The 15,741-nt window shown below is 41.7% G+C and overlaps 1 protein-coding gene and 1 long non-coding RNA gene across 2 annotated transcripts; both read right to left on the bottom strand.

Annotated features, from left to right (window-relative positions):
* Nucleotides 1–446: 446 nt before the first annotated feature.
* Nucleotides 447–8,349, bottom strand: LOC115577521 (NLR family CARD domain-containing protein 3-like; the record flags this gene model as incomplete). Its single annotated transcript, XM_030410419.1, has 6 exons — nucleotides 447–1,000; nucleotides 1,127–1,173; nucleotides 4,989–5,162; nucleotides 5,421–5,594; nucleotides 6,115–7,969; nucleotides 8,130–8,349. Coding segments are annotated over 6 exons (3,024 nt in total), but the record flags the coding sequence as incomplete, so codon positions are not given.
* A 4,230-nt stretch (nucleotides 8,350–12,579) lies between these two features.
* LOC115577520 (uncharacterized) lies at nucleotides 12,580–15,232 on the bottom strand. Its single transcript, XR_003983172.1, has 2 exons — nucleotides 15,164–15,232; nucleotides 12,580–12,762 (listed from the first exon to the last, which is right to left on the bottom strand). It is a non-coding gene; the product is annotated as an uncharacterized LOC115577520 (long non-coding RNA).
* Between the last annotated feature and the right edge of the window lie 509 nt (nucleotides 15,233–15,741).

Genomic DNA, 15,741 nt, shown 5'->3' with positions numbered 1-15,741 from the left:
TAGTTTCATCATTAGAAACACATGAAACAAGTCAGAGTGTTTCAGGTGGAGTGTCGAGTACATTTGATCAGATTTTACTGTCCATTCACAACTTTGTTCACAATGGTTCTTTACAATTAAAGCTGCAGACGAGTCAATGTTTTCTGTTTCTTACATTTCACTAATAGTTCTGGATTTTATTGGAACAAGAGCCGGAATTCAAAACAACACATGACAGAAAGTACAAGTCAACGCAATTTACACAATTTAATGGAAGAAGTTTAAAATGTAAATGAAGAATCTTTTCAATCAGTTTGAATCATTTTGTACAAAGTTGACTGATGAATTTATTACAAGAAGCTGAAAGATTGATGTGACTGTGATCCTGTACAGACTCAACTGTTCAGCACTGACAATGTTTCTGTGACAGGAGGAGACTCTGCACACTAAACACCACACAGACTCACTGAGGAGGAACCAGAACTGGACCAAATGAGCCCAAATCCAGGATAAAGAGGTTCAGTGAATGTGGTGTTGAAGGTGTGGAGGAGGATCAGTGAGTCAGAGGAGACTCTGTAGAAGGACAGAGTGCCAGCAGGACAGTCCACATACACTGCTACTCTACCAGAGGAGGAGGAGGAGGAGGAGGAGGAGGAGGAGGAGGAGGAGGAGGAGAAGGGTGTTTCTCTGTTATTGTGCCAGACAGAGTAAAGACCATCATCAGAGCACCACAGACTCCAGGACTGATCATTCCATCCAAACACACAGTCATCACTGCCTCCTCTCCTTCTGATTCTTCTGTAACTCACTGATATAGAAACTCTTCCTCTCCACTCGACCTCCCAGTAACAGCGACCAGTCAGACCAGTTCTACACAGCAGCTGTGGACACCAGGACTCAAACCTCTCTGGATGATCAGGATATGACTGATCCTCCTCCACACGTGTCATCTTCCTGTTGTTGTCAGACAGTTTGATCTCTCTGCTGACTGTGTTTGTGTCGACTGTGAGCTCACAGGAATCTGATGGAGAGAAAAAGACACAACACAGCTGCAGTTATTAATGTGTCATCAGTGTGATGATGACATCACAGATGTGAATGAGTGATGTCACAGTGTTTTCATGAATGAAAGTAAAAAGACACTCACACTTCCTCAGACCTGGTGTCAACCATCGGACTCCAGCAGGCTCCACCCTGAAAGGAGGAGGGGGGTCAGAGCAGCACATCCTCTTTCAGCATGCAAACATGGACATGACATGACTCTCATACACAGAAACACAATCTGTCCATCAGGCTGCTTCTCCCTGTTCTCCCTGAACCTCTGCCACTCTCCTCACACACTGAGAGTGAGCCACAGGATGTTGGTGTGTGTGAAAGAGGACGACAACATCTGAGAACACACACAAACCTCCTGTTGGATTTATCACTTCATCTTTATTTTATTGGATGTTGTTGCTGTTTCCTGTGGGCAACCTTACGCTTGCTGCTTGATCCAATGTCAACTTGTGCTTATATTACAGCAGTAATAGTTACTGTGAGGAGAACTTCATGTCATGTTTGATGCCATTAAAAGCAGAAACAATGACAGAAAATGTCTCTCAGTCTGAAATCTGCTGTGGTGAATAGCTAATGAAGCAGGACTCAAGTGACTAACGGTTGTTAGCTAGCTAGCTACTTCAGAACCACTCACACATTTTGTTACACTTTGAGACACCAAAAATGAGCGCAGGTGTATTTTGCTTATTTTTGTTGACATATTATGTGTTTACAACTTGTTTGGAGTCCTGTTGTGGTAAAGTCGGTGGGCCATATTTCCCAGAAATTCCATCACTCTTTGCAGCTGTGAAGACCCTCATTTCAGATAAGGTAACCTGACGGGAGGGGTCAACAAGGTCGGTCCATCTGCAGAGAGACGCAGCCTCTGGACCCCAAGAAGCTTAAAGCTTTACTCAGTAAAACAGTAAAAAAAATGTTTAATGGATTCATATATTTTGCTTAAGTTATTGTAAATGGTAAAGGGTAACAAACCTCGGGTTATTCACCGCCTGTGTCTACAGACACCAGCGTTACAGCCCAGATGTGCATTTTTATTCAGATGATGTTTACAGATATGACTGTAAAAGAGGAGCTGTTAACATTACTGCTCATGAAAGAACACACGTGGTGAGAGGACATTTTTCAGTCATTCAAAAACTTTCAGGAGAAAACCAGCAGCAGCTCCTGGTGTGTAAACTGTGCAGTATTGATGGCTGTTTGTCACCTATGTGCATTACTGCTGTCAATATTTATGTGCAGCACCAAGGGTTACATTACTCTCTCAATATCAGTTATGCATTGTGTTATATAAAGTATACTCAGTGTATGTATAAATAAAGAGATGTTTAGTATTTTTATGTAGGTAGATCATTTCGACCTGGTCATCTTGAAAGTAGCTCACAAACTAAATCAGTGTGTGCACCCTGCTCTACAACGCCACAAACCCTATGATATATTTTGATGGTCCTCTGTTCTGTTGTGACAATAAAACAAACAAATGTATTTTTACACTGCATTATCATATTATTTCATTGAGGACTCATAAGTGACTACAAATAACTAATGTTACAGAAATGTGTTTATGTTTTGTGACGCGTTTCAGGATTAATTTTTTTAAATGTACATGTATATACATCGGTCGATATCTTATATATATATATAATATCTGATTTTTAAATCACCAAATATTTGTATCGGTATCGGCCTTAAAAATCCCTTATCAGTCGGGCCTTAATCCTCAATGATGTTTTATTCTGAAAGTCCTTCAATAATCAGACTACAGCAGTCTACAAAATAAAAGCTGCATCTTTTCAATCAAACCTGTATCCATCTGCAGCGTCTTTCACGTTAGTCTGCAATAATCTAGTTTTCACATGGCAGCTTTAAGATACAACACTGGGGCCGAACAACCAACAATCAACATGAGCTGCATACTCTTGATGATGCTCTGTCTCTGCATCCTGATGCATCTTATAATGGAGACATTTCATCACCTCTAATACATTTATGTTGCTTTTAAAATTTGTAAGTTGTTTGAAAGTGAACTGAACAAGACTAAAGAGGAAAATGTAACAGCAATGTTTTATTCTTTTAATAAAATGCTGGACATGTAAAAAAAAACAAAAATAACAAACATCTGCTTTAGTGATTTTATGTGATTAATGGGTTATGAAAACAGTTGTTAGTTGCAGCTCTATAACTTGTGACAACAAACACTACTCTGTGTTGTGTTGGTAGGGAGTGAGTCTCTCTGGTATGTGACAGAGCTACGAGCACGTTGCTGCAGTCACAGTAAAGTGCTGCTGTTATTACTGTAGTCGGACATAAAGTGTGTGGACAGACTCAGTTAGTGACTGAAACCATGTGTTGTTTGCTGCCACAGAAGATAAATTAAAAGTCCATTCATGCAACGTTGTCACGCCATCTTCCTGCATTCAACACTTCCGATAAATCTTTCAAAATGAAGGTCCTGCCTTATGTAGTCATTTGAAAGCTTTTATTTTGAAGCAGCAAATTTAGGAAACATTGGATTTCCACCAGCTGCACTTTAACAGACTCCAGAACAGCAGAGAGTGAAACTGAGTCAGCAGCTACGAGCCAGGCTGAAGTAAATTAAAACAGCATTAAACCAGAGGTCCACCAACTACTGTAGAGAGCTGCAGCTCTGCACAGGTCACATATCATGTTAATCAATGGAGCAGATGATTGATCACATAATGTCTTCTTCTGTCATTTGATTTAGCTGGTGGTGCAAAACACTGAAACTTTCCTGCCCCTGCAGGCTGTTATAATGATAACTACCCAAACGCAGAAGCGGTTCATCAATTCTCTGCCGTTGGTCGCTCACACAGAGTGAAGCAGCTCCGCCTTGATTACAAACTGACGTGTAATTCACACAGAAAGCCGACACTGCGGCTCCTATAGAGGCGTGACCTGACTGTCGGTGGCTGCAGCAGGACTCATCATACCTGAGAGTGTCCAGTCTCCAGCCTGGATCCTCCAGTCGAGCAGATAGCTGCTTCACTCCTGAGTCTCCTGGATGATTGTAGCTCAGGTCCAGCTCTCTCAGATGGGAGGGGTTGGAGTCCAGAGCTGAGGCCAGAGAAGTACAGCCTTCCTCTGTGATCAGACAGCCTGACAGCCTGCAGACACACAAAACAACACACATCACACATCAGCTGAGAGTCCTGATGATTCAGTGCACATCTGTGTTTAAGGGTTTAATATTTATCATATTCATCATCTTAGTTTTCAATAATTTACTTATCAGCATTGAACACAGAGTCTAACTGAAGCTGATGGAAATGCCATTAGGTTTGCAAATATTTGGTCATGAACCAACATATTGTACAGATTAAAATAATGATGATGAAAAGTGAGACAATCACCAAAGTAATTACAGTTCATCCTGACGGGAGCATGAATGTCAAAACCCACATGACAACCCATCCAATGGTTGTTGAGATATGCAAGTCAGGATTAGTGCAGAATAGACAGACTGACCCATATTTTAAATATATACATAGATTAGGGGTGTCATTGGTTTTGTATTATTACTTTAATGAGTGAAGGATCTGAAAAGTTGTCAGACTGTGAACACTATCAGAACATCACACTCCTGTCCACACAGATATCGTCTCACCTCTGTTATGGCACTGTTACAACCTCGGTAGGATCAGAGGCAGAATGAAACTGTTCCCCCATTCCACCTTTGTAACTTTCACACCTACAGTGAGGTGGAATATGGATGCAAGATTCCTGCCTTGAAGAGGCAGTGTAGTGGGGCTTCTGTCCGGTTCTGCTCGAGGTTTCTACCTGTTAAAAGGTTTTTTTTCTGACCTCTATATCAAGTGCTTGCCCATGGAGGAAATGTTGGGTCTTTTAAATAAATTGAATTATATTAGGAATGTGATCAAGACCTGCTCCAATTGTAAAATTACATAAAATAATGAAATAAAATAAAGAATCCTGACCTGAGAGTTTCAAGGACACAGTGTGGACTCTTCAGTTCAGCAGAAAGTAGCTTCACTCCTGAATCCTGCAGGTTGTTGTTACTCAGGTCCAGTTCTCTCAGACTAGAGGACTGGGAGCTGAGAACTGAGGACAGAGCTTCACAGCTTCTCTCTGAGAGGTTACAGTCACTCAGTCTGAAGTGTGAACAGTAAAAAAAAAGAAATTTACATTATTTATAATAACATTGTAGCACATGTGAACTTGCTTTCTGTTTTACTCTAAAATGTCAGAGATATGAAAAATCACCAAGACTAAATCTGGACTAAACAGACATGAAACAATAATAAGCAGCATACTTTCAAAACACAACAGTTCTGACGTGAGAGAAAGAACTTAATTCAAACATTAAAGAAATACAAAAATAGTTTGAAACAAACTATGGACTATCTGACCTGAGAGCTTCAAGGACACAGTGTGGACTCTCCAGTCCAACAGAAAGTAGCTTCACTCCTGAATCCTGCAGGTTGTTGTTACTCAGGTCCAGTTCTCTCAGACTAGAGGACTGGGAGCTGAGAACTGAGGACAGAGCTTCACAGCTTCTCTCTGATACGTCACAGACACTCAGCCTGAAGTGTGAACAGTAAAAAAAAAGACATTTACATTATTTATAATAACATTGTAGCACATGTGAACTTGCTTTCTGTTTTACTCTAAAATGTCAGAGATATGAAAAATCACCAAGACTAAATCTGGACTAAACAGACATGAAACAATAATAAGCAGCATACTTTCAAAACACAAGAGTTCTGACATGAGAGAAAGAACTTAATTCAAACATTAAAGAAATACAAAAATAGTTTGAAACAAACTATGGACTATCTGACCTGAGAGTTTCAAGTCCACATTGTGGACTCTCCAGTCCAACAGAAAGTAGCTTCACTCCTGAATCCTGCAGGTTGTTGTTACTCAGGTCCAGTTCTCTCAGACAAGAGGACTGCGAGCTGAGAACTGAGGACAGAGCTTCACAGCTTCTCTCTGAGAGGTTACAGACACTCAGTCTGGATAAAGAATAATGAAGTAAATTATTTCCATTTAAGTCAACAACAGCACAATAACTGCATTCTGAAAAAACTTCTCCACACTTACAGAGCTTTGTTGGAGGCTTTGACCACTGGCAGCAGCCTCAGAAGAGCCTCCTCTGAAGCAGAGTATTTCTTCAGGTCAAACACGTCCAGATCTTTTTCTGATGACAGTAAGATGAAGACCAGAGCTGACCACTGAGCAGGAGACAGTTTATCTATGGAGAGACGTCCTGATCTCAGGTACAGTTGGATCTCCTCCACTAGAGAACGATCGTTCAGTTCATTCAGACAGTGGAACAGATTGATGCTTCTCTCTGGAGAAAGATTCTCACTGATCTTCTTCTTCATGTACTTGACTGTTTTCCGATTGGTCTCTGAGCAACTTCGTATCTGTGTCAGCAGACCTCGGAGGAGAGTCTGATTGGTCTCCAGTGAAAGACCGAGGAGGAAGCGGAGGAACAAGTCCAGGTGTCCATTTGGACTCTGTAAAGCCTCGTCTACAAAACTCTTGAGGTACTGTGTCAATGCAACTTCGTTTTTTCTTGCTTCAGACTCCTGGGAGTTGATGAGATGTGTTGGGTCAGGTTTGTATCCAAATAGTTTGGACCGCCGGGATGTTGACTGCTTTTCTTCTACTGGCAGATTGACTCTAGAGTTCATGAATGTCAGATGGACATGAAGAGCAGCCAGAAACTCCTGAACACTCAGATGGATGAAGCAGAACACCTTGTCCTGGTACAGTCCTCTCTCCTCTTTAAAGATCTGTGTGAACACTCCTGAGTACACTGAGGCTGCTGTGATATCGATGCCACACTCTGTCAGGTCTGATTCATAGAAGATCAGGTTTCCTTTCTGCAGCTGATCAAAAGCCAGTTTTCCCAGAGACTCAATCATCTTCCTGCTCTCTGGAGTCCAGTGTGGATCTGTCTCAGCTCCTCCATCATACTTGACGTTCTTCACTTTGGACTGAACCACCAGGAAGTGGATGTACATCTCAGTCAGGGTCTTGGGCAGCTCTCCTCCCTCTCTGGTCTTCAACACATCCTCCAGAACTGTAGCAGTGATCCAGCAGAAGACTGGGATGTGGCACATGATGTGGAGGCTTCGTGATGTCTTGATGTGGGAGATGATTCTGCTGGCCTGCTTCTTGTCTCTGAATCTCTTCCTGAAGTACTCCTCCTTCTGTGGGTCAGTGAACCCTCTGACCTCTGTCACCATGTCAACACACCCAGGAGGGATCTGATTGGCTGCTGCAGGTCGTGTGGTTATCCAGAGGCGAGCAGAGGGAAGCAGTTTTCCCCTGATGAGGTTTGTCAGCAGCACATCCACGGAGGTGGACTCTGTAACATCAGTCAGGATCTCAGTGTTGTGGAAGTCCAGAGGAAGTCGACACTCATCCAGACCGTCAAAGATGAACACAACCTGGAACTCTTCAAAGCTGCAGATTTCTTTGGTTTCAGTGAAGAAGTGATGAACAAGTTCCACCAAGCTGAACTTTTTCTCTTTCAGCACATTCAGCTCTCTGAAAGTGAATGGAAATGTGAACTGTATGTCCTGGTTGGCTTTGTCTTCAGCCCAGTCCAAAGTGAACTTCTGTGTTAAGACTGTTTTCCCGATGCCAGCCACTCCCTTTGTCATCACTGCTCTGATTGGTTCATCTCTTCCAGGTGAGGCTTTAAAGATGTCTTCTTGTCTGACTGTTGTTTCTGGTCTGTGTGGTTTCCTGGATGCTGTTTCAATCTGTCTGACCTCATGTTCATCATTGACCTCTGCAGTCCCTCCCTCTGTGATGTAGAGCTCTGTGTAGATCTGATTCAGAAGGGTTGGGTTTCCTGCTTTAGCGATCCCCTCAAACACACACTGGAACTTCTTCTGAAGGTTAGATTTAAGTTTATGCTGATAAACTCCAGAGTGACTTTCTAAATAAATACACAACAAACAAGATAATTAAGTTATTCATAAAGACAATACCACAATTTTACTTCCCCTGAAGATTGTATATATAAACAGATTCATCATCAGACTTCAGTAATTGTCTCATTGATCCATCATGTTAAATCTTTAGAGAAATCCTCTCACTGCTCTGCAGACGGTCAGCCAGCTCCTCCTGCTTCATTCTCCTCAGGAAGTGAAGTGTGATCTTCAGAAATGCCTCTCTGCTGCTCCTCCTCTGCTCTTCATCTTCACCGTCCAACACCTCCTCATCCTCCCTCTGACTCTCTGAGCATTCTGGGTAATCTGAACTCAGAACCTTCTGGACCTTCTTCAGCTCATTCTTGACAAAAGTCACAATGTTCTCCTCCAGCAGCTGAAACAGAATATTATGTGAATGACAACATTTAACATCAGATCCATGTTGGACAGATTCACCACTGGTCTGTAAAGTGCAGCATGGAGATTATTGTGAACAGACTGGATGTAAAAGTAGTTGTTGTTCATGTACAGACCATAAATATGGAGTCCAGGTGTTTCTGATGCTGCTGGACAGACGGACCTCTGGGAACCTCTGAGCTCTCCTGGTCGACTCTGTGGAGGAATCATGAAGAATCAGTCACATTGTGTCTGTCCACTCAGAGACAAACACAAGCTGAAGGTCCTTTGAATTAAAAAGTGTTGATGACATCATTGAATCAGATGGTTTCCTCTGACATCACAGTGTTGGTCGTACTGCTGATCCCACTGTGAATCAACAGTCAGTCAGTTTACTGGGTTGGTTCAGCAGCTTGTCTGGTTTAGTCCCTCCAGCTCCTGACCCGTTTAATACTGTGGACAGCAACACATAGCTAACAGAAGCTAGCTGGATGCTAACTGTTCAGTGTAAATTGGTGAAGCGTCTCAATGAACTTGTATTCAACTGAGAACGTTGGAGCATTAAAAAATTATTCATCATGTCTTTTTGTTTTAATTTATATCATTTCTGCAATAAATTTCATTCTGACACCAAAAAAACTAAAATACTGGTTTGTTTTTGGTACAAACTTGATTGTGATATTAATTTATCTGATTTGTGACCTGAAAGTCATTTATTGACTTTTCTGTGTGTTGCTTTTGGGTGATTAATAAGACAACGGCCTAAACGTAGAGATAATAATAAATTAATCATTTGTAAATATAAGCTATATTCATGCAGACATGACTTGCAGTAAGAAAAAAATAACGTCTTCAGTTTCAAAACACTTAATGTGATTTTAGACGTATTTGTAAAACCTTACTATTTTTGCATATTTAATAAATATTGTAAAACAGCTAAATGTTCTGTCTTCAGTTCATATCTTTGTCTCAAGTGATTTATCTATACTTAAGAGATCAGAAAATAAGTTATTTGTTTTTATATATTTCATATATAATCGGCAGATATATCAGTTATCAGAGTTTTTTACTCTTCATATTTGGTACCGGCCCCATGAAGTCCAGTTTGGTCGGGCCCTTGTAACGTCAGATATAACACACAGCCCTTCCTCTCCTCAGCAGCAGGACTCAGATTTCAGCAGGAGGTGAGTCACTGCTGTTTGTCCACATGAGGAACACTGTCCTGTCAGAGTTGTTGAGGGACGGACATGAAGAAATGTGAACCTGTCCTTTAATACTAATCCTGCTCTGAGCTCCATCATCACTCTGAGAACATGAAGACCATCAGGACAACTGGTCACACTGGATTAAATGAGGACAAACATCAACAGAGAGCAACATGACAACAACTTACTGTCTGTCTGAGGAATGTTCTTGTTTGAAATTAATAACAAACTCCTTTGACCAGTCACTCTTGAAGGAAACACAGCTGGGCTCAGGTTCAGGTCCAGTAGAGGCTGGTCTCCTGTTGGACAGAGAAGAAGACCACCAGAGATGTTAACTGACTTTCTAGTCTTCAGACACAGAAGCTTCTGTCCATAAAATAGTGGAAAACATCAGGAATAAACCTTCAGAGAATATTGGACCAAACTAATTCAATAAAGTGAAATGAAGAGTTGAAGACTGGTTCTATTGGGCAGCTTTCTAAAGTGAGAAGATAAATTTAAGTGAAGAAGAACAAAACTGAAAATAAACATCAGGTTTCAAACAACATCTTTCTCCACAGTTAAAACATGAATCAGTCACATATTAATGTTATCAACAGCTCACCTCTTTACAGCAGGAGCTGGTTGTCCTTTAAAATTAATGAGACGACCCATTGACCAGTCACTCTTTAAGGACACACAGCTGGGCTCAGGTCCAGGTCCAGGCCCAGGTCCAGGTCCAGGTCCAGGTCCAGGTCCAGTGGTTTTAGAGGGAGGGCCTCCCTCCTCTCTGTCCTCACACTGATTCATGCTGCTCATCTCACACACACTTTCATCTGGAGAGGAAACAGAAATCATTCATCTGCACATCAACTGAAATCAGCCTTTGGGTCAGAAACACTCTTGAAGGACAAAATGTCTGAAAGTCGACTTCCTCTTCTAACATTTAAACTCAGAGCACATTATTCCACAACTCACCAACTCTATTAATACATATTTCACTAAATGGCTGCTACAGGACATCATACCAAAACTAAATCATGTCACTAAATCATTTGTATTCTGTTTTTTACTGTTCTCTACTAATAAAGTCGCTCACATCAGTGACGTGAAATCTGGAGACAAATGTATAAATGTCTTCTGACAGAAAAGAGACAGTGGACTGATCCAGGACCTGTCTTCACAGATCTGCAGGAAGGAAAGTCATGTCATCACTGTGAGTTTTATTTCAAAATAAAAGACTTTTGTCACACAGTAACACCAGTGACTCCAGAGGACGATCTCTCATCATATGTTTTATAATATTTACTTTGAATTTTACTTATTTCAATTCTATATAAACATTATCACATTTTAAAGGGTATAAAAACAGTCACTGTCCTTCTGTACATGACTGTGGAGACTTTCTGTGGAGCTTGGAGTGTTAAATAACTGATTAAATACAAATACTGACAAGTTGATTTAACCAAGAGGCAGAAATTGTTCTAATAAACTGTTGTGTTATTATAAAATATGAAAGTCTCAGGTGTGTTCAGGTGGGTTTTGTCTGAAGAGGCTATGACGTCTCTCACTGACGTCACGTCTCCTGTCAGAACATCAGCTGCTGGACTTGGATCAGTCCACTAGATGACGTCATGGCGCTGTGGTGGAGTCAACACACGTTTCTCTGATATCTTGTAATCTAAAGAGTCAATCTGGTCATCTGTTGTTTATTTAAAACATTTATCTGCAAAGTAAAAATTAGAATCTCTTCCTCTGAGAAGTAATCAGGAGCAGAAATACTCAAGTAACGTAACGGGCACTTTAAGTACTAACACTGAGAGCCGACGTGTTCCTGCTGACTGTTGCTCAGTGATGAAGTTATATTTGTATTAATTAAATAAAGCTTCAGACTCCTGGATGTCCTCTAACTGCCTCCTCATCAGTCCTGGACTGTAAATACAACCACAGATTATTCACCGACACCAACAGCTGCTCTCCAGCCGCGTTTAGTGCGTCACACAGCGGGAGAGCGGCGGCTCGTCTCGGCCTCCTCCACAGGCTGATTCAGGCAGACACAAAATAGCGGACTCGTGTCCGGACGCTCCGAGTTTAAACTCGTGAGTTTGGAGAAATAAACAACCGAGCTTCAGTTTTTGTGCTGTTTCCGGTGTAACAATGAAAAATAGAGCTTGTGTTAGCGAGTCTAACTTGTCAGATTCATTACATTACCTTCAGCTGGAGGTTCAGACGGAGAAAACTATCTGCAACACACCTGTCAGAGAAAGTGAAAGTAAACTGTGAGGAGGAAACAGCCAGAGAGGCGTGTGACTGACTGGGAGTCTTCCTGTTAGACTGAGAGCTGCAGCACGACCCACAACGAGCCGAACACATGCCGAATTTACCAGAAGGCCAAAATAATTAAGAATCAGTCACAAACAGCTTCACAGAGTTTATAAAAGTTTCCTAACTCAAAAACTCAATAAATGGAGAGATTTCATACGGGAGCCTGGGGGTTGTCTTTCCCTCTTTGCCTCCTGGCTGTTGATGTGATTGTAACATGTTGTTGTTCGTGTTTGCTGTCGTAAAAAAAAACGTTCTCAGATTGTTGTAAATGATTGTTAACAACCACAGGAAGCATCTAAAATGTGTGCGGGACAATCTGACGAGGTTCTGGAGGTCCACATCTCAAATCAACAGACTATATGTCAGTTCATGTGTTCTGGTTCCTTTTAATATAGCATGAAAACAATATTAATTATTTGCAATTTCACCTGGACACATATTAGAAGATTTCTAAAAAAATACAGGAATTCATTTGAGGACTAATTGTAGTAAAAGTACTCGATTACTTTCCACCAGCGCACTGACAGAGACAGCATGATGATGATACAAGTAGAATTTTATATTCAGCTACTTTAGCAGAGGAGAAACATTTCAGTGATCGTGTGTCGTGTTTTTCAATTATCTCATCTGATCTGATCTGATGTGTGCTGATCTAATAACAAATCAATACATTCATACGTGTTGAAGAAACAGGTTTGCTGAAGTTGTGCTGTTGTACTGACTACTTTAACTGTGTGGCAGCTCTTTATTTACTGCAGCAAAGGATTGTGGGTATTTCTACCCCTGTTTATTCTTAACAAACAGATTTGGGCCTGAATAAGTTTGTCCCTTTTTTATTCTTGTGGACATCAGGTTTAAAATCAGTTGAACTACCCAGGGATTGAACCCACAACCTCCAGACTTCACAGAGTATTGTAAACCAGACCTCTATCAGCCTGAGCTACTGAATGTGACAGATTGCTTGTGTTTCATTCACATTTTACTCTTTTGAATCTCAACACTCAAAAAATCTGTCAAGAATTGAACCCACAATCTCAAAACTTACAGTCCTAGTACCACCCTGCTCCCACAACCTCCAGACCAGCTCATCAGATACCTTAACGTCCTGCTTTTGAGTCTTTTATCTCAAGAGCCGTTTTCAAAACTCAGACTGACTCAAGGATCAAACTCACAATCTCAGAATTTCATGACAGTCCTCCAACACACAGAGCTACCTGGACATCAGGTGTCTGAACCTGAACTTCAGTTTGTGTATTATTTTGTGCTTTATGTCTTCAAACTGTGGACGTGCAATTTTGTGTTTGTTCTGTTTTTTCTCTACTTTTTTTTGCTGAACTTTGGGCGTTGGTGCACAGCATTAAATGGTTAAACAGAAACATTTGCCTTGACTTGATTTTCATTATCACACTTTGCTTCCAACTTTATATGTCTGCTGCATGCAATGAACATTATCCAGTCAAACAATATCACAGTTTCTCATTAATGTTTTGATGCATCGTAAGAACCAAAATAACCTGTTTTGGTGATTAATGACCCAAAGTGACCCAGTGTCATTGCTGAAGTAAGTGACATCCCTTAGTTCAGTTGGTAGAGCATGTGTACCATATCTAGAGGTTTGCTGCAGCGGACCTGGGTTTGAGTCTCGGCCTGGGGCCGGTCGCTGCAAGTCTCTCTGTTTACTGTTAAGTCTTCAGCTAATGTATCAATAAAGGCAGAAAAAATACTTTAAAAAATCAAACCTACAGTTACTGAGACGTTCCTGAAACTAAAATGTGTGAAAATGCTTTGTGATGCATTTGCATTTTAAAGGAGAACTTCGGTCGATTTCAACATGCAGCTTTATCACTCAAGCTACCCTTGACTTGCCAGTAGCAAAGACGCGAACACTTTTGGCCAACCGCTTACAGGGCTTCTCGAACGGTGAGTTAGCATTGACAGCTAGCAGCGTGGGGTCAGAACTTTACACTGTGTTTTAAGCATCTTAACATGCTTCAAATCTCACCTCAAAAGTTATGCAACATCAGCAGACACCTTACAACACAGCACTGTAGCGTTTATGACTCAAAATGAATAAAAAAGTGGTTAAAACAGTGTGTTTGTGCAAGCAGCCACATACCATTTTGTTGACATCCCTGTCTTCCGGTAGTCCAAACTAGTTGATCTGTCGAGTGTGCGCTTACTCCCTCACTGGCAGAGACGGAAACTTGAATTTTGCAGACAGAAAGGTATTCCAGCATTTTAGTTTTTCTGTTAACGTAGATGTCCATGTTATAGCCTGTCATGAGCCATGAGCCTTACAATAGCCTGTCATGAGTCTATTCGCTCTGCACTGAGAGGCCGTCCAGACGGAAACGCTCTCTTGTGGAAACGCACATGTATTGCATCGTTTTGGCCGATTGTCCACATGGATCCTGAAAACGCACTTTTTTGAAACCAGGTCTCAGGGTGGTGAAATCTGAAAACGCAGCCCTCCCGTTTTCATGTGGACAGCGAATCCGAGCATACTTTCCAAAACGATGACGCCATCGCCCAACCCCTCGACCTCTTGCCACTGACCTCTGAACCCCGCGATGTCTCATAACAACAACAACAATGGCGGACTACTGCTTGTTTTCTTGCGACTTACTCGCCTTGTAGTTGAGTGTGAGTCGCAGCAGCAGTTTGACCTCATTATCGGTCCACACAAACGATTCTGGTTTCCTTGTACAAGCCATTTTCGTTTTCTTCTTCTTGTGTTCGGTTTCTCCGTCTACTATCTGTTTACAGAGCGCAAGCTTAATGCGCATGCTCCATCTCCGTCTTCTTGCAGAGAAGAGAGCAGAGCTCTCTCGTTCTCTAGTGCAAGTAACTCCTCATCTGCATACTCTGGTCCGAACAAATATGGTCTACCGTCGAATTCAAAAGGTTTGTCGTCGATGTCTTCCACTTCGACATCAGACAAGCTCTCCATCGTGACTATTTCGGAAACAGCTTCGATCGCCACTGACAAGTCCCCTCTCTGTGCGAGCTGTGATCATGCGCGGACAAGCTTGCTCTCAGTGCAGAGCGAATAGACTCATAACTCATGGCTCATGACAGGCTGTAACATGGACATGTATGTTATGAACAGAAAAACTAAAATGCTAGAATACCTTTCTGTCTGCAAAATTCAAGTTTCCTTCTCTGCCAGTGAGGGAGTAAGCGCACGCTCGACGGATCAACTAGTTTGGACTACTGGAAGACACGGATGTCAACAAACCGGTATGTGGCTGCTTGCACAAATCAGCTGAGCTACCCAGGGATTGAACCCACAACCTCCAGACTTCACAGCATCACTTCACCATCCTGAGCTGATGAATCAGTCTCAAATGAATCACTTTCTTTCAGCATTTCACTTCTGTTGACCACAAAATAATTGTGTGAAAACCTCGAGGATTTCGACTCAGAACTTTAACAGTGGAAGTGACGTCATCAGATACTCGTCCTTCCTTTCTTACTGGTTCTGACTCCAGGCTTGAACCCACGACCTCAGAACTTCACAGAACTTCTTCAGCTCACTGAGCCATCGGGTCAGCAGCTTGTCGGTTCTGTGTGGACTATTTGGTCTCCGGCTCTTCGGTCCGTCGCCTGCTGTTGGACTTTAAAACTGGTCTGTAACAAGTGGAGCCACCGGCTCAGACAGAGAAAGACTTTTCTCACAGCTGTTTAGTTTCACAGACGAGATTCAAATCCAACAAACGTCCTGAAAATACAGCCAGACTTCAACAGCCACAAAACACTGAGAGAAACACAATGATTGTCATTCAAATGTGTTTTCTTCTCGTATAATAATCACACAGAAATGAACAGATGTTGTGCAGTTTATCACGTCACTACAGACATAATTACATGTG

The sequence above is a fragment of the Sparus aurata genome, unplaced genomic scaffold (assembly GCF_900880675.1).
Source record: "Sparus aurata unplaced genomic scaffold, fSpaAur1.1, whole genome shotgun sequence".
NCBI lineage: Eukaryota > Metazoa > Chordata > Actinopteri > Spariformes > Sparidae > Sparus > Sparus aurata.
This window is presented reverse-complemented; position numbering and strand designations above follow the sequence as displayed.